This window comes from Chelonia mydas, chromosome 19 (genome assembly GCF_015237465.2).
Source record: "Chelonia mydas isolate rCheMyd1 chromosome 19, rCheMyd1.pri.v2, whole genome shotgun sequence".
Lineage (NCBI taxonomy): Eukaryota > Metazoa > Chordata > Testudines > Cheloniidae > Chelonia > Chelonia mydas.
Genome location: NC_051259.2, coordinates 2,653,915 through 2,677,204, shown reverse-complemented (window position 1 = coordinate 2,677,204; position 23,290 = coordinate 2,653,915). Strand labels below are relative to the sequence as shown.

The window sequence follows — 23,290 nt, the reverse complement described above, 5'->3', positions numbered from 1 at the left end:
GGGGACAACGAGGCACAGAGCTCAGAGGTGATAAGACCAAAGTCAATGGCAGAAATGGAACCCAGGCATCCTAGCTCCCAGCTGCCCCCTCCCCACTCTAACCACTAGACCCCACTCCCCTCCCAGAGCTGGGGGTAGGACGCAGGAGTTCCTCCCACCCCCCACGCTAGACCATCCAGTTCCGCTCCTCTTTCCCAGACTCCTGTTCAGGGAGCTGTGCTGCACCCCACCCCTCCGCCCCACAACCCCAGCTGGGGCCCAGCCCGTCGTGGCCTGTCTGGTGCATGACCCAGCGCGGCTGTGCCAACCCCTCCCCGGCCCACTGCACCCGGCTCTTGCGTGTGCAGCAGGGAGCGAGCGCTCGCCCCACTCAGCCGGGCCAGTGTCTGGGGACGATCCCCCCACCGGAACGGCGAGGACATGCTGTCGTCATGACAACCCAGGGCCCGCTCATGGCGTGAATTGTTTGCACATGGAGCGCCGAGCCTGCTACCAGGAGACGGAGCTGCGCGCGGAGGAGCCGGGGGGCGTCTCTGGCCGAAAGCAGGGAGGGCCTAGCCCAGGGCAGCCTCGGCTCCTCCACAGGGAGCATCGTAGACCACGCCAGACATAGCCCGCTCAGTGCCAGGGCCGTGTGCCGGGCAGAGCCGCTCCGGGGGCAGGAGTGACCCGCCGCTCCCCAGCTGCACCCAGCTAACCCTCGACTAGGCCCGGGGTCCTAGGCAGCCCTGGCCCCGGCTCTCCCTGGGTGAGCCAGCTCCTCCTGCAGGCTACGGCTGGAGACAGCCAGCGGGGACCTTGCACTGTAGGGCAGGGACTCTGTCAAGACGGAACCACGGGTCCCACTGCCCCCATCAGCCCCGGAGCAGGGGGCCGGAGGGGCACAGTGGAGCCAAGCTCTGCTACTCCCCAGCCTGGAGTGGTGCAAGGTCACCCTAACTTGCTCCCAGCTGCCCCTGTGTGGACATGGTGGAGAATCCAGGCCCTTGGGTGCCTTAGGGCACTGACGTTCTCCATGAGCTCCAGCTCAGCAAGGACTTCTCGCCTTTCCCCGTTGGCCCAGGTCCTGCTGTCGGCTCTTTGGGGCAGGGGCCTGGTCGTGCTTTGCAGAGTCCGCTGCAGCCACCGCTCTGCTGACAGGGCTGGATTTTCAGGCTTTCAGCAGAGCGCGGCGAGCGGGGTGCATGGTGTGTGCTGGGCTCCTAGGAGAACCTGTCCAGAAGCGCCTGGGCGTGGAGCCTACGGCAACTGGGGATTTCGCTTTCTGTGAGCAGGCAGCAGGTGCGTTCCCTGAGGCTGGCGCCCAGGGACCCCTCTCGTGCTGAGCCATGGCCTCTCTCAGTCCAAAGCCCAGAGCCCTGCCAACATCCCTTCCTGCAGCTCAGGGTGCCATTAGTGCCCAGGGCAGAAGTGGGCTGAGAGCAATGGGTCCCATGCCCCTGTGGGATCCCACCCTGCTGCTGCTATCAGGTATGGGAGCAAACCCAGGCTCCTCCCTTGTTCGCCTCCCGGCCCTCGACACCAGGCGCTGGCCAGGGCACTGGCTGGGGGCACAGGGCTGGGCCGGCTGCCCGCTATGGGGGAGCACTGCTGTCCTCCCTTGACGATGCGTCACAGCTCAGAGGAGTCTGGCTCAGGAGGTCCCGCTCTGGCTGGAGCCTTCATTCCTCTGCCCTCCTCATCTGATGGGCCATCCCACCGCACCCACCAGCCCTCAGCCTGGCAAGGCTGGGCACTAGCAGACTGGGGGAGAACAGCCATGGAAATCAGGCAACTCCCCGCCCCCCACAGCTGGCCCTGACTGCAGCCCTTGCTGGCCTCTCAGCGGAGATGCCGGGGAGCGATGGGCCGTCCGTAGGGGGACGCTGAGAGCTGAGAAGAGGGGGAAGCTTGCTCAGTTGCTGACTGCGCCATGCATCTACTCGGTGGATATGGAGCAGAGCCAAATAACCCAGTCAATAGCCTTCCCTTCCCAGCATCCCCCAGGACAACGAAGGAGAGGGTCACTCCTGTGGCAGGAAGGCAGGGCTGGCGATGCTCCATGCTGGCACTCCTCCAGCACCCAGCATCCTGAGGGCTCCCCGAGCACGTTACACAGCTCGGCAGAGACCACCAGCAAAATGCAGCCACCTCGGGGGAGAGAGCACAACTGTCTCCCTGTGCTATGACAGTGTCGCAGGAGGGCACCCCACTAACTAGTGTTTCCCAATGCACTGAGCTCTGGGTGCCAGCTGCCCATCCCCCAGCCATGAAATAACACCACATGGCCAGCCTGCATCCCTGGCCTGGGCTGGCTGGCAGCCGGACACAGATGTTAAGAAGCCACTGTCCCAAGTGTGGCTCTGCCAGGCCCCCAGCGGCTCTCCCTGGGATACTCCAGCAGGCTGCAGCTCACCCAGCTCAGCCCCGCCACCACTGTTCCCCTGCCCAGATCTGCCCCAGACGGTTTCTGGCTTGCGCTGAGTAAATAGGATGATCCCAACAATGCGTGGAATGGCAATAAATCTGCAGACGCCGGGCTCCTGACCACACGCTCTTGGCTGGGGGCTCTGGAGCTGCAGATGCAGAAACCAGCCGCAGCCGAGCACAGAAACGCCTCTATTCTTTCCCCTGAACGTTTTGGATGAATTCAGCACTTGAGCAATTATAGGGCTAGGAACATGGGCTGGAGCCAGGCACAGAGCCAGCAGGGAGGGAGCCAGCCCATGCCCCTCCGTCAGCGCGACCCCGCTCCGAGGCCCCCCAGCTCTGCGGATGGCCCCTCAGTTCTGATCTCCAGCCCCCCGAGCTTTTGCAGCCCTGGATTCTCCCCCACCACTCTGCTCCTACCTCTCAATCTCTACCCACAGCCCCCTGCCGCCCCAGCCCTGGGCGTGAGGGAACCAGGAGCACGGGAGTGGGAGAACCGACTCTTACTCCATGCACTTTGGATGATCCCCCTCTCAGCACCAAGCTGCCATGTACCCACTCTCTCCTCCAGGCCCACCTTCAGTCTGCATGTCTTCCTTCAAACCCTGTTCTTCCCGCCAGTCCTCTGACTTCCCTCCCAACACATACTTCAAACAAATTAGGGAACTAACCAGACACTGCGCCTTACTTTGCTGCTCAGATGTCTGGCTTTCTATTGCCTTCTTTCCATCTGCCCACAATGGTATGGTGCCTACCTACTGTCAACTCTTTGGGGGCAGGGACTGGGTCTTGCTGCCCTTCTAAAGAGCCTGGCACCTCGATGCTGTACTGACAACTTCTCTGGGCCTTAGCAGCTGTGAGGGGCGGGCTCCCCGTGGGGAAGAGGAAGGCTCAGAGTTCCCGTTTGGCTGGACGACGGGAAGTTTAGTCCTTTAATAACCATTTGTTTCAAAGGAACCTAATCTCTGGGAAACTCTGATGAGTGCCTTTGGCAGGTTTCTAAATACAACTAGAAGGGGCCAGTTTACTTCTCCCTCCCCCCCCCCTCGCCTTTTAAATTAAAACCATAGCACTTTATCTGCAGGCCATGTGTTTACGTAGCGTAGGGGGTGGGGGGGAGCAGAGAGAGGAGGGAGCCCAGAGTTGGGAACCTGGCGGGGAGGGTGTGTAGGAGAAGAGACAGAGGGAGGGAGGAAGTGGAACCAGGAGCCCGGGGGTGGCTGGCCAGCCTGGGGAGGGCGGGGGGACGGACTCAAGTCACCTCTTCCCGAGCTGCTTGTTCTGGGGCGGCCTGGGCTTGTTTTTGAAAGGCCGAGTGGCATATTTATCTTGGGAGACTTGGCAACTTTGGCTTCCTCCTCGGACAGGCCAGCGGTGGCTTTGGGGGGTGGAGTAATGTCACTGGTTTGCATGGGCCCCGCCCCGCCGTACAGCCCCTTCCTGCACCTGGGAGCAGGGAATTACGCCCGGGGCTCTGTGCCCCACGCTGGGCAGTGACTCTGCCAGTGCAGGCGGGGATGGGGCTGACGGGCAGCATGGCAGGGCAGGACGGGGTGCATGGACGGTACATGAGGCTGCCAGGGCCACCGCAACTGCTCCACCAGCCGTGTGCCTGCAGAATCGGCCCCCCTCCCCTGCTTTGAGGCCCTGATAACCAGCTGGTATTGGCGTGGCTTCAGCCCTGTCTGCTCTGCTCCCTGCCCCCTCGCTCCCTTCCCCTCCACCGTGGGGGGAATTCAGACACCTCGGGCTCTCCCTGCTGCTGGGGCAGCTGGGCTGGGGGTGCCTCTTGGCTGCTGTGGGGCTGGATCAGCCGGGACCCCCCTTCCCACCCCAGCCCATTGCTCCCAGAGCAGGGGAGGCATGACAGCGCGATCCAGCGGGGCCAGCTGTGTGGCAGGAGAGTCCCACCTGCCAGGGGGCTGCAGTGGGGCACGGCGGCAGCTCATGGCAGCACTTAGTGGCTCCTGGCTGGGGGCGCTGGCAGGACCTGGGGGCCAAGTCCCAGGCTGGAATCCACAGAGCCACCTGCGGGGAGTGGAGCTGGGCCTGGCCCCTGGCTGCACATGGGAACCCCGGGGGGATATGGCCGGCGGATTTGAGGGAGATGCCCGGTTCGTGCAAGGCTCCAGGAACACAGCCCCATGCGCTGCCCAGCTCTGGGGCCCCCGGAGGGGGAAGAGTGGTCCAGGGGCCCACAACAGAGCCCCACATTATGAGAGACCCCAGCCACGGGGGTCACTCAGCCAGAGGCCAGATCCCTGGGGGGTATGGGGGGCAGCAAGAGCAGCCCGCGGCCCGAGGGGCGTCGCACACAGCCACCCCACGGCGCGACCCGCCAGCAGCCAGGGAGCCGGGCACAGAGGGCGGCCGAGGGCGCCGGCCTCCTGCTGACAGCCCGGCTGCCCGGGCCTGGCAAAAGCCGACCTGTGTCGCTTCACCCAGGGATCGGGCAAGGGTTAATGCTGAAGTACCTGGGACCGTGACATTAAGGAGCAGGTCTCGCCCCCAACCGCCCCCCACACCGGCCCCGCACCCCCTGCTGCGCTATGCCAAGGAAAGGAGGGGCGCCCGTCGCAGGCACCAGCTTACCCCGCGTGCTGCCACCCTCACAGCAGGGGCCTTGCGGCTCTGGGGCTCCCGGCTCCCCCCAGGTCCGTCCGCGAGCGCGGGCTCTGGAGCAGCCCCGGTCTGGTGCTCCCCGGGCCCTCTGCAGCTGGGGCGGGACGGGAGCTGGCTGCCAGCCCCCCGCCCCAGTGCCGGCGGCCAGTGGAAAGAGCTGCTCACTTCCTTCCAGATGTGAGAACAGGCAATAAGTGTTCGACTCCGGGCTGCAGCGCCCGCGGGAAAAGTCGCTGTCGGAGGGGGGGGGAGGGCAAGCCTGCCCCTCCCCTGGCCGGCCCCTCCCCTCCCCCTCGGCAGGAAGCTCAGCAGGGGGGAGATTTAAAGGCAACGGGAAAAGGGGGCGCTGGGCCCCGAGGAACCCTCTGTCCCTCTGCTGCTCAGACTGCCCCGTGGATCCACAGGGCCTTTCGGAGGGCGGGGGGGGGGTCACAGCAGGGACGAGCTAATCCCCTGGCACTGCGTGGGGGAGCACGGGGGCCTCTGGGGCCCAGCACCACCCAATTAATTTCTACTTTGGAGGCCAACGAGCCAAAAACCTCAAAGAAACGCTCACCCCAGGCTGAGATATTTGCTCAATTTCCAGCCTCAGGCTCCCTTGGAACGTGGCTCAGGCACAGCTCAAAGTCCCCCCAACACGGGGCCCCAGACACGGCCCAAATGCACCCAACACAGGGCCCCAGGCATGGCCCAAAGTTCCCCCAACATGGGGCCCCAGGCACGGCCCAAAGTCACCCCACACGGGGCCCCAGGCATGGCTCAAACGCACCCAACACGGGGCCCCAGGCACGGCCCAAAGTCCCCCCAACACGGGGCCCCAGGCATGGCCCAAAAACACATAACACGGGGCCCCAGGCACGTCCCAAACGAACCCAACACGGGGCCCCAGACACGGTCCAAAGGCACCCAACACGGGGCCCCAGGCATGGCCCAAAGTCACCCCACACGGGGCCCCAGGCACGGCCCAAACGCACCCAACACAGGGCCCCAGCCACGGAGCAGAGTCGCCCCAACACGGGGCCCCAGGCATGGCCCAGTCTTCCCCAAATGCCCCCCTCCCCCAGGCATGGCCCAGAGTCGCATGTAACTGGCCTCGGGCCAGTCTGCAGCCAGGATGAGGGTTTTCTCCGAGAACTGGTGCAGTCTGACGCGTGGGGGAAGGAGTCAAGGGGATGAATTGGAAGGAGCGTGGGTAGGAGACGCCCCCAGAGCTCCAGCGACTCTCCCTGCACTCGGGCCCTGGCAGGGGTGAGCTGATTTCCCAGAAATGTCTCTACCCAGGGAGGAATGAGGAAAGAAATGCAGCAAATATGTGACACATCAGCAGAACTGTCCCTGGACAGGCCATTGCTAGCGCTCCCCGCAGGCAGCAGGGCCCCTCCCAATGCACAACAGCCCTGGCACAGGGCTCTGAGAGCCCCCAGGGAACCCCAACCTGCAATGGGGAACCTGCCTCTGGCCCCCCAGGAGCTCAGTGGGGTAGGGAGCCCCTTGGAGTCTCTGGAGGGGTTCCAGCAGCCGAGGTGATTGTGGCGTGCACATTGCATGCCCTTGCAAAGGGCGCTCCAAGATGACTGCGGTGCTTTTGGAAACCCCAGCCTGGGTCCCTGACGCATTCGATGCCCCTGGGGTGGGACATGAAGACTAGCTCGATACCAGCAGCAGCGAGGGGTTCCCTAGGTTGGGAGCCAGTCCTGCTGCAGGACTCCCCAAAGCCCACATACCCTGCCTGCTCTCGCCCAGCCGGCAGCTGGTCCAGCATGGACCTGCCAGGGGCCCCACTGGGGAGGAGGGGCCGTGGCACTCACCAGCCTTGGCCAGCACCTGGTTAATGATTGACACTGAGTCAGGGTGTGCAATGCAGGAAGGACAGCAGGTCAGGGGAAGCTGGGCCAGGGCACCTGCTCAGCCAGGCGGATATGGGGCACAGGGGGCTAGACTGTCTGGGGTAAGGGGGGAGCACACTGGGTGCAGTGCCAGGGCAGAGGCGAGCTGCGCACCAACCTCCTCCCGTGCCCTTTGATACCAAGTGGCAAAAAGCGAAGCAGACAGCATTCGGGGGCACCCAGGCTGCCCGGGCACCATCGTCTTCAGGGAATTCTGGTTCCTGGCTCTTCTCCTTGGCACGTCCCAAGGAGGGGCCTGTTTCTTGCACCCCGTTGCGCTGGGGGCTGGGGGCGATAGGAGGGAGTGCCAGGCTGGGGAATCCAGCCAGCCAGCCAGGGTGTAGGCAGTGCACGGGAGTACCCCCAAATGGGACACGTTCACACAGTGGAAAGGGCCCCGTATCATGGCCCAGAGCATGAAGCATGGGATGGGGGCATGCCCAGGCCTTCCCGCTGCCCTGCCTCTGTCCAGGACGCAGACAGAAGACGGGGGCCCGTGGTACGGTGGATGAGAGGCTGGGGGCATCTGCTCCCATCCTGTCGGCGGTGGCTAGGATAGAAGGGGCCGTGACCTGGCCCCAGCTCTGACCCATTGGGGGCCGTGCTGCCCCCCCTGCTGGGACAGGAAGGCTCCCTCCCAAATGCCTTTTCTAGCCCCTGCAGCTTCCTTTGCAAAGGACCGTCCGAGGCCGGAGTAGGAGCGACCAAAAGGGAGACCGCGCAGGCGGCTGCTGGTGGGGCTGGTACTCACCGAGGGGCGCTGGGGGGCCACGGGGCCGCCTGGCTGATGCAGGATCTGGGGCTGCGCTGTGGCGGCAGGAGCCGGCTGCACTTTGGCTGGGACGTGGGAGAGAAAGGTCTGTTTAGCATTAATGCTGCAGCAACAGGAAATAGTTTGGAGGAGCCTGGCGGTCAGCGCTCCCCAGAGCAGCTCATGGCAGCCCCCCTCCCGCAAGCCGGGGGGGGGCGGGGGGGGCAGCGGGTTAAACCTGGCTCCCTGGGGACGGCGGGAGCTGGGGGCAGGGCCCGGAGGAAAACACTTTGCAAAGGCAGCGCTTTGTGCATCATCCTGTACAGGAGATGGGCCTGCCCCAACCCCCAACTCCAAAGCCCTGCCATCCCCACCAGCTCTGATACTTCCCCACATCTGAACCCCCCAGCCCTCCACCTCCCCTGCCTTTCCTGCTGGCTGCTCCAGGGGACGCCCCAGGTTCTCCGTAGCCCAGGCGGGATGCCCCAGGGCCCAGCGCCTCGGGGCCGTGCTGGGAGCTGGGACCCCTGGCCATACGCAACTGGGTCTGAGTCACACGGGCTGCTGAGACTCAAACCCAGATCCCTGTTCCAGCCCCCCAGGCCCTTTAACAGGCCCCAGCCTGAGGGGAGCAGCCCTGCCGGCCCCCTCTCCCCCAGCGAATGGCTGCTAGTGGCCCCATCCTCCCCTGCTCAGGAGCTCGCAGCCCCCAGGCCCCTCTAGGGTCTAGTACTGCCCCCCCGGGAGGTGAGAGCAGAGCCGGCTGCTCCACAGCTCGGCCCACCTGCCCTGGCTTCCATCAGCAACAGTGCCAGGGCCAGCAGCCACCAGCCTGGCGGAGGGAGCACTAGCCTGGTACCACTCCTGCGGGGGAGCGCAGCCAGCACCCCACCTCTCCCCAGGAGCCCAGCTGGGCGACTCCCTCGGGGCTGGGAGAGGGCGAGCAAGGCAGGAGCTGGCCTGGCTCTGCTCGCTGGGACAGTGGCTACACTAGTCCACCGTCACTGGGCCTGAGCCAAGATGCTGGGGGCACCAGCCTTCGCCCTTCTCTGCAGGCTGGCCACGGTGCCCAGGGAAGGGGTCTTGGCTCAGCTCCAGCTTCTAAAACTGGACAAGGAAGGAGGCTGCGTCCGGCGCCTTCCGGGATGTGCATGAGGAACGTGGGAAGTCTGTCCATCCGGACCCTGGAGCCAGGGTCCCAGCCACTTAGACACGTCCCCCCCCGAGGCCACCTGCCTGGGGTCGCACGGTGTGTTTGATTAACTCTTTCAGGGCTGTCGTGGCAGGGGAGCAAGGAATGCGGGTGCAGCAAAGGGATTTCCTAGCCAGGCACTTTACTCTTCAATGGCACAGCGAGGGGCAGAGCTTGGGGAAATGAGGGCTGAACGCCCCCCCTGAAGCCGAGCTCACCCCTCCTGCGAGTCCCAGGGCTGGTCAGCGTCCATACACAAGGCAGCCCTTCCTGCTGCTCCCTCCTCCAGCCCGCTCTCCTGCCATGTGGCCACGGGCTGGCCCCTTGCTCAGAGAAGCAGTGACCTTTTAAAACAGTCTCTGTCCCTCCTGCTGCCCACATGGATCCACTGGGGAACCTCTGGGCTCCAGCCCCACTTGGTTCTGTGCAGAGAGTCGGCCCGAGTCACGGGAAGCCCTCGTGTTCGGGGGGGAGTCACTCAGCACTGGTGGCTCTGCCAGCGTCTCAGAGGCACCAGCCCCCACACTCGCTAACATGCAGAGGAGCCCGGCAAGGAACAGCAGGGCCAGAGCTGGGGGGAGCAGGGCACCAGAGCAGCCAGCCTGCATCTGGCGACCCAGGGAGTCCAGCGTATCGCCGCAGCCCTCAGAGAGGGGATTGGCGTCAGAGCAGTGGGGGCAGGGGTCTGGCACAGCACCCCCACCCCATCTCCCTGCTGGAGCCAAGGCCTTGGCAGGCTGAGGCTGGTTCTGCCCCCATCCCCCGGTCTGTACAGATGGAGGGCAGGGCCTGGCTTTCACTGGGGCTTTGTGCAGCGCCCAGCACGCCAAGGCCCCGCTCTCGATTGAGGCCTCTACGCAGGACCGTAATGCACAGAGTAAGTAAGAGTGGATGCCTGGGAGCGGCTTGAAATCTAGACACCAAGAAGGCTCTGCTAGCCATCCATCAATGGGGTCTCTGCACGCCACCACCATAGTGAGGGGCAAGGCTGTGTGCGCCCCCTCATGCCAACACCCCCATAACAGCAGGAGTGTGTGGGCAGAGCCAGAGGAACATGGGGCCCTTAGCCCCTGTGGCATTCCTGGGCCCTTTCTTCCATCCTGTCATACCCCAGGCACTGGGAGCTGCCAGCTGGGAAAGCTCCCCTCAGGGCAGCTGGGTGGGGCGGACACCCTGAAACCAGCACCAAGCTCCCCTCCGGGGCCCAGGGAGGCAGGGGCACGTTTTGAGGTGGATGAAGGGGCTAGGATTAAGGGTGAAGTGGGCTGGGGTGGGCTCTGCGGGGAGCACTGGGGACAGATTAGGTGTCATGTTACCCTGTTTGTTCCAGAGTCGGGGCTTCCCACAAAGTTCAGCTTGGAGTTCTCCATGCTGGGGATTTTTGGTGTTTATTAAATGCACATGAACAACCTGGCCCGGCCCTGAACTCAGCCCACGGCCACCTTCTAGCGCTCGGCCCTGATCTTGCACTTGTTCTGAACCAGCCAGCCACACATTGCCACTGCAGGGTGTAACGAAGCGGGACTGTTCGTAATGTTTCCTCTGAATAGTGTGGGGGTGCCTCAGTTTCCACTATGCAGTTCTTAAGTATCTCGGTGGTGGGGTAAGGGTGTGTGATCATTGCAGAGCCCTAGAGGGCAGGTGTGTGCAGGGGTCTGGACACAGAGAATGGCCGACACCCTGTTTCCTGGCCACTGATGGCCTGGGCCCTTCCCCCCGCAAGGTGAGAGCTAAAGGGTTGGAGAACAAAGGAATCAGGTGCCCTCCTGGCCCAGGAAAGGGACAAAGCCCAGAGGAGGAGGGGTGGAGAGAGTTTCAGTTTGGGGCTGGCTGGGGACATGGAGTGAAGTGCAGACGTGGTTGTCTGTCTCACTTTCCCCCAAAATGGACCCAGCTGAGGGGTCCTGTTCTCTGCACCTACAAGCTCTGTTTTAGACCATGTTCCTGTCGTCTAATAAACCTCTGTTTTACTGGCTAGCTGAGAGTCACGTCTGACTGCGAAGTCGGGGGGCAGGACCCTCTGGCTTCCCCAGGAGCCTGCCTGAGCGGACCCACTGTGGGAAGCACACGGAGGGGCAGAGGATGCTGAAGGCTCCGAGGTCAGACCCAGGAAGGTGGAAGCCGGGTGAGCTGTGTGTCCTGCAGACAGGCTGCTCACAGAAAGGAGACTTCCCCAGAGTCCTGACTGGCTTCGTGGGGAGCAGTTCCAGAGCATCGCCCGGGGACTCTGTGACACAGGGCAGCCTGAAAAGCCCCTGAACTGGCTGGAGGAGCAGCCTCAAAATCCCTGGGATGCAGCTGGCCGCCAGCCTTGGGGCCTAAGCGTTCCCAGACCCCGCTTGTTCTCAGGTTGAGGGGGCTCCTTTCCCAGCCCCACTCTGCTACTACAGGGTGAAGCACATGGCCTTGTGGGCCTGGTGTCCTGCTGGTTTTCTCTAACAAGGGGAGGGGAAGCCCTAGGGGCCCAGGGCAGAGGGGGTGGGGGTGCAAGGTTTGACCCAGCAGTCAGTGATGACAGCACCTCCCTTGCTGCAGAGGGTTGTTCCTACAGCCAGCATGTAACCTCCAGTGTTTCCCAGGAGGCCAATGTACAGGGTGAGCCCCATGGCCTCCACCCCCAGGTAGTGCTACCCCCAGTTCAGGGATGCAGCTCCAAACAGGGAAAGCCTGCATTTGCAAGAGCCTGCACAGGCCTGAGTGAGCTGATGAGCACTCAGGGCACGACATGGGCGTGGAGCATTTTCACAGCAGGATCCGAGTCATGTCCTTGTCCATGCAGGGCTCTGGGTGCCAAGGGCTGGATGTGCTCAGCCAGATGCCCAGCACGCAGCCAAACCAAGCGCTCAGAGTTAAAGCAGCCAAGCACCAGCCATGCTGAGGTCAGTAACCCCCCAGCCCCAGGGGAGCACGAGTCACAGGCCAGCAGATGGGCAGGGAAGGTGGCATGGGGGAGTTACAGAGGAAGGGCAGGGGAGGGCACAGCACAGGAGTGACCCTGCAACAAGCAATGCTGCAGCACCATTACCCCTGCCGAGCCAGTTAGGCTAGCAAAACCTGTGCACTAGGAAGTGACCAGCCCCTGCAGCACCCGGGACCCCGGAATCACCCTCCGCAGCAACAGACAAAAGAGGCAGGACAGCCCTCCAGGCTGGGTCACGCTCAGATGGCGCTTGCCAGCTGGCGCCATGGGCTCCTCACCCAGCAGCCACACCGGGCTGAATCGGCCCCTTGGGAGTGGGGCCTCGGACAGAAGCCTCAGCTGTCCCAGAGATCTCCCCAGCGTCAGGGTGTTAGCAGGCCCCACGCGCTGCTGCCCTGGAGGGCTGGCAGATCCTCCTGCTGAACCTCCAGGCAGTGCAGGGGAGTGACGGGGAATGGAAAGCATCCGCCCCCAACTCCCCTGCATTAGGCCTGCAGGGCTTCCCCCTCCTCTCCGTCCCCACGTGTCCCTCCACCCCATCTCCTCTGTCCGCTTTGGGGGTTAACTCTGCTCTTGCGGCTCTCTCCACTCGCTGGGGGCTAGGCCAGGCCAAGCAAGGGCGTGGGCTCCCCAGCAGCGCGGCAGGAGCAAGACTTCAGACACGACGGCTGAATGGCCGGTGTTAGCAGGCAGCTGCGTCTGCCCAAGGACACTCCAGGCCTGGCTGCCCTGCCCCTGGCCCAGGCTCACCCCCCAGGGGGTTTGCCCTCCCCCCAGCCAGGTGAAGTCTGTCAGAGTAAGACCAGGGCACCTCCTGAGGACACTTCTTACAGGGCCAGGCTCTGGCTTTGAGTGCCCTCTAGTGCATCACCCCACAAACTGCAGCCAGGAGCCCAACCGGCAAGCCCTACATTGGGGGCTGCCCCTCGGGCAGAAGCCCAAAGCAGGAACAAGACACCCCACTAGTCCCAGCAGGAAGATGTGGGAGGGGTTACGGATTCTCAGGTGGGCTAGTCCTGCTCACCCCCTGCTCCTTGGGAGGCTAAGCAGAGTCGCTATTCTTCCCCACTCAGGCTACTCGGCCTAGGGCCAAGCTGTCACTCCCCCTCCACACACACACAAACGCACGACGCTGGGCCACATGACGCCAGTTCTACATTATGAAATTTTATTGCTGACATGCAGGAAGAGTTTTGATGTAGTACAAAAATATGTCTTTATACAAATTTTCTTCATTTTTTACAATAGGATCCTTGTCTACAGCATGTCATATGTCTAATCTACTGAAACCAAACCCAGCAGCTCTCAAACCCTCCCCATGCACTGCCATCTTTTTCCAGTTTCTTTAATTTAAACATGTGATCATTCACTGGTGATTAGCCATTTGCAGGAATACTCAGTATTATACAACTTTGCAGAGTCCCCAGAATATTGCTTTAACTTTGGGAAAAAATGTAACATGAACAAGTTGCGAGCTAGACCGGGAGGACGGATGGGGGGGACGGAGGTGTGACAATCCACACAGCGCTCCTGGGCTCCAGCCTGCTGTGAGAACTGTGGAGGGGAAGAGGAACTGGCAAGAATGGGCCGTCAGGCTATCGCCCCATGAGGCGGTGTGCAGTGCCCAGGTCTCGGAAAGTCCTTCCTGCACGGTGCAGGGCAAGCCTGCAGGGAAGCCTGCCCGGCAGAGCTGTTATGTGGTGGTTGGCTGGTATTTTTGAACAGCCTATGGCAGGGGGCGCCACATGCCAGCTCTCTCGCTGATGGCACTGAGGGGTAGTGGTGCCACCCCCGTCTGTAGCATCTTTGAACAAAATAAATAAGAGACTAAGACGACTTCAAGCTACTGGCTCATCCTGGCGAGCTTGGCGAGGCTGTTCTAGTCCCTGTTAGTGTTCATAAGTCTAACTTCCTGCACACTGTGAATCTGCTTCAGGGAGTTCGGAGGCAGAACATAATGCCCAAAGCTTACAATTAACCTTCCTGCCAAGGAATCTCAGTTCAGCCCCCGAGTGCATTAACAGGCAGAATCCACTGACAGAGGGCTGCAGATTTAAATACAACTGGGAACATTATCTAAAGACATCTCCAGCCTTTAGGCAAGAGACGGCAACAAGCTACAAATAAATCCCACGACTCACTCCACGCTTGCGCTCACGAACGTAACGGGGGCGCGGAACAACTGGTGCTGGCGACGGGCCCTCAGCTGCTCTACTGGATATCCAGTGACAGGGGGCTCGGCCAGCGAGCACCTGTTCCAGGTACTTGGCAGATGTTGCTACTTCTCACTAGATACAGGAGTTTGAGCTGAGAAGTATTTCTGATTTGGCAACCCTGAGCCCAACCTGCGGCCAGCACAACTCCCACCTCCGTGCCAGGGTCCAGGGATTGCCAGCTTCTCACATCTGTTATTCCAGCATTTCCTTGCACCTGCCCAGCCGGCTCCCAGCTATCCACACCACTGCTTCACTATGTAGCTCCACTGAAATCAGGTGGTTTCTTTGGTTACCACAACTAGGAGAGAGACCATTACATCACAGCTTATTCCTGTGAGTGCTGCGGGGCTCCAAGCTACGGCTGGGAACAGTGTGTGGTCAGGTCTAGGGGAAAGACCGCATTTGAAAAGCAAAACTGGCTTCTGGGTTAATCAGAAGCCTGGATCGGGCAGCGTAGGCCACGGGATCTCTGGTGAGAACAGTTCTCTGGCAAGACAGGCATCCAGTTCACATAATGAGGCTCAAATGATCTATCCTGTTCTCAACACAGCCCAATGCTTATTTAATGGCATTTGGTGGTGGAAGCTGGGATGTCCCTGTCCACGCTGACTCCCAATGGCTAGACCAGAGGAACAGCACCAGATTCGCATGTCAGGACTGGGATGGCAAGATAAACTAGAGAGCACATACAGTAGAGGCTTTAGCCAACTCTCCCTCTAATTCTACACAGATTATTCTGGGGAACTTTTTCACATTATAACTCATATATTATATCTGTACCACAATGAACGGTGAAAATGCTAACAGAATTAATGCAAATTTACTGCACCTTAGATAAGCTACTGAAAAACAGATTAAATCATATATTCTCGAGAAGCTAAAAGAATCCGTGAAAGGTGAGAGGGGAGTCAGGGCTAAGATGGGCTAAATAGGGTTCTGCAAAACCTCTGAATAAGCCTGGAAAGACTTTATAGACATTTGTAACGCTGGCCTGAAATGGTCATTGGCATCTCACCCTGGTTCTACTGCTCAGGAAGCAGGCTTCATTTCTTAGCTGTCTAAGGTAACCTGGATGTTAATATTCGTATGAAGCTTATTAAAGGCCCAAAGTGCTGTTACTGAGACGCCAGACACCAGCCAGGATTAGACAAAATATATCCAACCTAGGTGTTGTGTTAAAAATAGAACGAAGGTTTCATGCAGATAAGGGGTGGGGGTGGGAGGTTTCAAGAAATTGTTACTTTCATGAAACTCAGATAAAATTAAGCTTATTCAAACCATATGGAGCAAATGCTACCAGCCAACTCTCCATACTGCACACTCAGCCATGGCACTTGCGCCAGCAAACCGATTTCACCCTTAGTAATCTTCTCTTCCCAGAGGCTTTGCTCGATCCAGAGAACAGCACAGTTAAAAAGACAGAGGTAGATTAAAAAGTCATGATTAAAAGCAGATTAGTCATCCAGGCTTGGATTTAAAAATGGGAGATTCCAGAAGATGCCAAGAGTTTGCTGCTTCCAAAACTAGCTTTTGAAAAAGTCTTCTCCCTCCAACAGAGTGAGCATGAGTGTGTGTCCCTCAACAGAGCTTGAAGGAGCTGCTACATTATTCTCTATCACAGGGCACAGGTATTGCTGTCGAGCTGTAGTCGCGACGTGAAAGGCAGACTGCAGGATGGTGCTTGTGCTGTTGGATGCGTGGGAAGCTATTTCCGAAGGTATCGCTGGGCCAGGATGGCAGCATCCAAAGGGTTCATGGGCTGGGCATCATGCCCCAGGCGCCTCACGGGTGGGATGTTCCCAAACTGCCGCTTCTGCAGGAAGCTCTTCGCCTCATGCAGCGTGTTCTTCTCCTCAGCCAGGAGCAGCTGCTGCCTCATGTAATTCTCAAACTCGTACTGTGAGCATTCTTCGGTCACCTTCGCCTGCAGACAACACAGAGTGAGTCAGAGCTGTGGGAGTGCCAGTCCCGTGGCAAAGCACGCTTGTGCACAGCCAGGCGGTGTGAGCCCCTGAGGCCTAGCAGACAAGCACTCACTAGCCTTGGCACTCACAGTGCATTTATGCGCCTTCACCAATACCCATCTTAGATAGTCCTGAGCTACCAATAAAGCAGCAAAAGAGTTCATCTAACTAAAGCATGCAGGCCTCTGGGCATCCTGTCTACTAACACGGACACATGCAGGGTTCCTATGCAGTCACCACCAGGGAAAAGTAGGAATGGGGCACTCATGAGCTGTCCTGCCCACTCAGAGTGGGCAAAGGGTGGGCATCTCATCCCAGAGCTGCCAACTACACTTGATCTGGGACTCTGCAATGTAGTAGTTTGACCACGACTCTGCCACTCTTACTGTGAGCCCAGCGGCAGCCAGTTTCCCCAAGGCTAGGAACGCAGCCTGGGCTGGTTAGCGTGGAGCAGCACGAAGGCTCTACGAGGTGCGCTGGTGCAGCGAGGTCACCAGCCATCGCTTCCCACACAAATGCACGGGCGAAGAGAACAGGATGTTTATTCATTCTGCAGAATACACGAGAGCTGCAGAGGTAGTGCTGCTACCACTTCCTGGTTCTCCCCGCAGCGAAGCAGCAACTCTGGGGAGCTCGTTTACACGTGGAAAATTCAAGCCCAATTGTTAAGCAGAAAAGCTAAGAGACCAACAGAGTATGTGCTAGCTGGTACTGCCAGCTGCTTCCTCTGCATAGCCCTGCTGTCATTACCCTGTTGGAAGGCATCAAACAGGGCAATTATATCTAGGGTAACTGACCACACCTACAGCAGGGGTAGTCAATTATTTGTTGCCAGGGTCCAAATTTCTTGGTATAGTCCGGGACCAGATCCCAGAGAAAATAATGATGATAATAAGTAAATAAAAAATGTCAGGGTCCGTTCAAAAGTATCTGGTGGCCTGGATTTGGCCCAGTCCACCTACTGACTACCCCGATCAGTGCCACTGTTACAGATGGAGATCGGAGAGCTAACGCAACCTTCTGCGTTGTGATTCCAGCAATGCTCCCCTCCCTGTTTAGGGGGTGTGCTGTGGAGGGCAAGGGTCCTCCTGACAAGAAGACACAAGGAAAGTGAAGGGACAAGAAAAAGTGGGAGCTGAGGAGAAAGGCAACTGAAGGGGAAGAGAGCTGAGGCCTGGGGGAAAGGAGCTGGCTGTCAGAGCAGGAACAAATTCTCCTATGTGCCCACTCGGCAGGACAGCTGGTTATCTGCCCACTACAATCAAATCCTCCCTATATCTCAACACCATGTGAAATAAGCTCACCACCACGCTACATTCTTACCTCTTGTGGGGTTTCTGGGTTAGTCACCTGGTCATCAATATCAGGCACCACTTGCAAAGGGCCACTTAGTGAGGACATGGACTGCCTGGGGCGTGGAGAACACAGTGTATTAGCAATTTATGGCACAGACAGGGTACATCCCACCTGCCATGGAGCGCCTCAGTGCGGTCACTGCAGCTCCAGCTAACCAGGCATCTCTAGTGCCCTAGTTTATCTAGGTGCCTCGCAGACTACAGCCAAGGAAGACGCTACTTCACACTCTTGGTTTTTGCCAGTGCTCTAAGCAGGTTGTGGCACTCTTACCACCTTGTTTAGGCAGAAATGAAAATAGCCCGTGCTCCAAAACCTGCTGCGCCTGACTGCTGACCCACCAGGTGCCACTCTAGCTCCAGGCTTGGGGGCACTTCGCAGCAGAGACTGTGCATTGTGCAGCTGGGGAGTCACACGGGGGTAATTCGAATGAATTGCTGGGGGGGGGGGGGGGGGGGGGAAAGAAGAGAGAGGAGGCAGGGACTGTTGCTGGAATGGGCCCTTGGCTAGGGGCTGAGACAGAGGAGCTTCCTCCTGCTCAGTATGTGCACAGTTCTGGAGTCAGATTTATCCTTAAATGGCTTCCCTGTCCTCCCCATGATTACATACTCTAATTTAGAACAAACATCTAATCCGTACCCTTTTCCAGGGCTCATGCCTGGTTTTACTTAGTTGGACTTCAGATCGCTGGTTACAACCTGTGGGCCGCCAAAGTCTCAATGGCAACATATTCCTGTTGCACAAGCGAGGTACACCTGACCCCCAGGAAGCACAAACTCCCCATTCTTCTGAAGCTTGGAGCACTCACCACGACGCTATGATGGAGCAGAGGGATTCCAGTACTTCGGAGGCTGTGAGACGCTGCTGCGGATCCAACACCAGCAGTTTTCGGATCAAGCACACAGTGTTCTCAGAAACCCGCCCATCTCTGCCAGAGAAACATGCCGTCAGAGCAAGACAAAGGCCATGATGGTTACACAGCCCAGAGATTGCTGAATGTGGGAGGAATAGCCGGGGGCTGGTGTGGGGCAGTGGATGGGAGAGCAGGGCAGTGGACAGGAGAGCAGGGGCTGTGCTCTGATTCACTAGAGCTCAAAATTAACTACTGGGTTTGATTTCCTTCCGTTTTATTTCCATGTGTTTCCTTGTTCAAGCTGGGGCCAGCAGTGCTAGGGCCTTGCTCACATTTCGAACAAGGTGTCAGAGTACAGCTCCTGCATCCTTGTAGGCCACTGTATGCTGGGACACTTGCACCCTGCACCACTGACCCCCAGCGCCTTTTGCTAGCTGGAGCTCCCACAGGCACTGTTACACGTGCACTAAGGGCTGGGCGTGCCGGGGCTGGGTCACTCACTCAGGGATGGTGTACTCGGCAGCCTTGATTTTGCGGAAGAGCTCCTGAGGTATGCTGTCATAGAAGGGAAACTGGCCGTACAGCATGGTGAAGAGCACCACGCCCAGTGCCCACATATCGCTAGGTTTCCCACGATATGGCCGACCTGGAGAGAGGAAGGGACAAAAGCAGGTCACGCGATGCTGCGACCTCGGTGTCTCATTCAGTGTGGCACAGCACAGGAACTGTCTCCCAAGCAAGTTCTTCTTTCAGAATTAGATCAGCATGATGATAACCCTTTGGATCCTGAGCTAGCCAGCCACCTTTCAAAGGAGTGTCCATTAAGACAATGCATGCAGTGTGCATGTGAACTCCTCTCTGCAGGACACACACTGATGGGTAAGAAGTCAAGCTGTTCTCTAGCTGAAGCCTTCCCCCATCTGTGGGGAAAAGTTATTTACCACAGGATCTTGAGATTACATTACATTTTCAAGTTCTCATGGCCTGACACTGTGCAGCACTTCACAGGAGCTTGGGATGTGGCCTATCCTGCTCTCTAAAGCTGCAGGTTCATATTCTGGTACTGCTCATGCAGCCCTTCCTTTGTCCGGAAGCAGATAGAATGAGTATCTTGAACCCATCTGGGGTTCCTCTAAAGTCCTGTCTCCTCTACATCCACACCGGGGATGGCCTGGGGGCATTTCTTTTGTTCCCCACTCCACTGCCATGCACTGATGATCAGTGTCCACCACAGCAGGTGCTGCAAGTGTTGGGCAAAGTACTCTTGGGCTTGTATTGCTCCAACTCGGGTTCATAAGGTTCAGAGGAATTTGATTGTTGGCAATAGTGAAAAGGCAGAAGACTAAAGATCCCTGCAATGAGAAGCGGGGGTTGGGGGGGGCTGGGAAAAGAGTCTGGAAAAACATCCACGTCAGGTCAGCACCAATCTGAAAGCTACAGGCCCTATCGCCTGGCTGTATAGGACACATCACCATTCATGTGGAGGTGCAGACTCCCCAGCTTGTCACATATGGCTCTGATGCACCCAACTGAGCTGACATGCCTCAGCCCTTAGGTGAGATCTGAAATAGTTGGTTGCTGAAGTCTGACATTAAGAGGCACAGCTCAGAGAACCTCTCCCCCATGCCTCAGCATCCCGGGAACCCTCCACTGCAGCCCCCATGGCACTCTGGAATCCGCTAGAGGGAACTGCTGCTTTAGAATCCCTGCAGCCACCTCATCAATCAAGCACATAAGAGCTTGCAGGAGGTTGAACATTAAGCTCCTGTTGCTGTACCACAGCACAGGATTAAGGGAACGACTTCCGCTGAGTCACCAGTGAGTCACCGCTGCAGCATTCCCTATCGGTACTAATTATTCTTTGCTTTGTGCAGCTCAAGAGGCACCTCACCCCCCTCCTTGCTTGCCGACTTCTCCTGCAGTGACATTTTGTCAGCCATGAAATTCAGCCCATCTCTTAGCAGGAGACAGCTCCTTCGAGAGCCCTAAAACAAGGAGTAATCATCCCTGTGTCTTTAGCTCCCCCTCACCCAGGAATATTAGACATGCAGACAGAGGGAGGCTCCACCACACCAAAAACAGTCTCTTAGAAACTAAACGAACATCTAGTTTGGAAGGAAAATCTGATGGCCTTGGGTCTTGTCTGCTGCCAGGCTCAGAGGATACTGTGGCTAAGGACTGAGTGGTTCCCGAGCTGCATTCTTACTGCAGGCTCCAGCCTGAGTCTCCTGGGTGTGTAGAGCCCAGGCACGGAAGGGTTACACACACTCTTCCCTTTCACAGGACGGGCTCGGAAGGTGCTCATGCCAGAGGGATGCATCCCAGAACCACAGAGCGCTTTTGCCTGGGTAGGTCTGCCGTCGGTGCTACAGCTATGGCTGTCCCAATATACAAGGCTTTATCCTGCAAGGCCCTTAGCATCCTCTATTCCAGGGAAGTCAGTGTGACTGGAGGGTGCCCAGAACCTTGCAGGGCTGGACCTACAGATGTGTCATCCTCAAATTTGGCAACAAGGGAGATTTTAGAAGAGCAAAGAAATGCTCCCAATAGCACTATGCAGCCATGAGTAGCAAGGTCAGGCATGGCCTGGGCCCAGACCGGATTACTGCAGAACCCCACTGATGAGTGAGGAGAAGCCCCAGCTTGGTAAAGCAGGAGGGCTGGAGACAGCAGCAGGGAGTTCCAAGCAGCCTCCATCACAAAGAGCAGCCAGTTTTGCTCAGACTGCCCCAGTGCCCTGAAATGTACTTAACTCACCCCACCCACTTGGCCACAGGAGCTCACAATACCTCGAGAAGCAGGAGACACCTTACAGGCCCGCACAGCTCTCAGCAGGTTCCAGCCTGCGATTCTCTCTGCACAGAGGCCCTGGGCATTTGCTGGCTTAGGACAGATACTGTGTAACATGGAGCCATGGGGCTTTGCCTTCCGGAGGCTCACTGGGCTCCTCTGTACCAGGCATTGAGGGGAGAGGATAAGATGAACAAAATTAAAAATTTGCCCACCTTTCCCCTGTCCTCCCATCAATCTCTGTACTTGCCCGTAATTGAGTCAAGCAGCAGCCAGGCATTGCTGCAGCTAGTCACTACACTCTAGTGCCAAGCTCCATGGCAAATGATGCCCCTGGATTACAGCTGACCAAACAACGCAGGGCTCACTTCTCACATGCTGGCCTGCTACAATGCTAGAGATCTCAGATGTCACATAAGATAATGACAGGGCCTTTAAACAGATCCTGGAAGGAAGCAGATCAAATGGCCCAGGGATTTCCAGAAGCTGGCTGTATCTCAGGATCAGGGCCTGGACACAGGCAGTGAGGCACCCTTGGGAAGCAGACACCCAGAGAGCTCTCCAATTTCCACCTCACGGCTGCGTGGATTTGTCTTCATTCACCCACGCAGGATGAAGCCAGGAAGAAGAGACTTAAGCCTTACAGGCAGGACTAAGAGGTGCCTGCCGATAGGAAGAACACAGACCATGGCGAGAGAGAGAGAGGGGAGCCTGTGTCTGCAGGTTTTGCTGCCTCCTGGAACATAAAAAGCCATTTGTATTGATACTTTAAGAGGGTCCAACAGAGTCCACAGACCAAGGGAGGTCTCCTAGCAGAAACAGGCAGATGCCAAAACACACAGAAGTCAAGCTCTCTCAGGGTAGTTGTCAAACACCAGCTTGAACCAGGCCTTGAAAGAGCCAGGGCTGACTCCGAAGCCTTTCAGAAGCAACACCAAACATCCTGGCTCACTAAGCCCCGTTCTCTCCAGGCACAAACAGCTCAGCCGTAGCAGCACAGACTTGGGATTCCAGCTGGACACCCTGCTATGCACCAGGTACCCTAAACGCTTTAAAGTCGCAGGTCACTAGGTGCTGGTAGTGCAGTCACTGCCTAGTCAAACACAACCACCACCACCTAAGCTATTGCAGATTCAGAGGCCAGGACATTGGCAGAGTCCCTTACTCAGCACAAAGTGCCCACGAGATCTTTAGTTTCCACCAGGGCAGCCCCTGGAGACTAAGCAAAAGGGAGCTGTGTAGCATCAAACAGCACAGCCTGGGGCGAGTGCTACTCCTATGGTGTCAGAACTGACTTAGCCCTGGTTCTTGTGTGGGGTGTGCGCCCATCACCCAGCTAAGCTGCACAGATCCCTCGTGGGACAGAATTAAGACAGAGCACAAGAGCTTGTCTATACATGGAATTTGTCAGGATTCCTGACCAATTCCACGCGTGGACATGCTGATTTCAGAGTCAGAGAGCATTGTTCCAGTGTAGCTTAACCCAAGAATTACAAACACTTTTCCCTTCCCCTCCCGGTGGAAAACAGACTAGCTCTCATATTAGTGGGTAAGAGGATCTTAGAGGCATGTTACATCTGGGAACAAGACTAGGCAGAGTTCTCTTCCAGGAACAAGAGCAGCATACAAATAAAACAAAGCTGACTACACAGGCAGGGGCTGTGAACTCCCACTGAGGAAGGAAAGGGATCGCCTACCACTGAGAACGTCTGGGCTGATGTAGGCGGGGCTCCCTCGCTGATCCTTCAGCAGGTCGTCTTCGCTCACTAGGTGCTTTCCAAGACAGAAGTTTGTTATGGTTATTCGGTGAGTCCTGGGGAGGATTACAAGGCATTAGTGAGCAAGGAGAGCCAGGTCAGGAGCCAGACAGTGTGAACCAAGGGAATCAACACTAAGGCAGAAACAACTATACTTCTTTGCAGGAAGTCAGTAAAACACCAAGCAAAGGCTAGCTTTACACTGGCAGCCGTGGTTATAAACCCAGTCCATTCTGAAGGAGAGCCGTTCTAAATATGCCAAAATAGGACTTGGCAACATATTTGCAAGAGGCAAAGTGCCCAGCTGGACCTCTGTGTTGGGCTTTAAAATCTCTGGTTTCAGAGTAGCAGCCGTGTTAGTCTGTATTCGCAAAAAGAAAAGGAGGACTTGTGGCACCTTAGAGACTAACAAATTTATTTGAGCATAAGCTTTTGTGAGCTACAGCTCACATGCATCCGATGAAGTGAGCTGTAGCTCACGAAAGCTTATGCTCAAATAAATTTGTTAGTCTAAGGTGCCACAAGTCCTCCTTTTCTTCTTTTTAAAATCTCTGCCACCTCTTGTGAGCAGTAAGAA

At 58.0% G+C, this 23,290-nt stretch overlaps 1 protein-coding gene across 1 annotated transcript in view; it reads right to left on the bottom strand.

Moving 5' to 3' along the window:
* The window catches only part of STK40 (serine/threonine kinase 40), a 64,770-nt gene that overhangs the window by 8,388 nt on the left and 33,092 nt on the right, over nt 1-23,290 (bottom strand). The window contains 2 exon segments of the mRNA XM_043532386.1: nt 7,669-7,754; nt 22,654-22,769. Coding sequence (XP_043388321.1) covers nt 7,669-7,754; nt 22,654-22,769 — 202 coding nt within the window.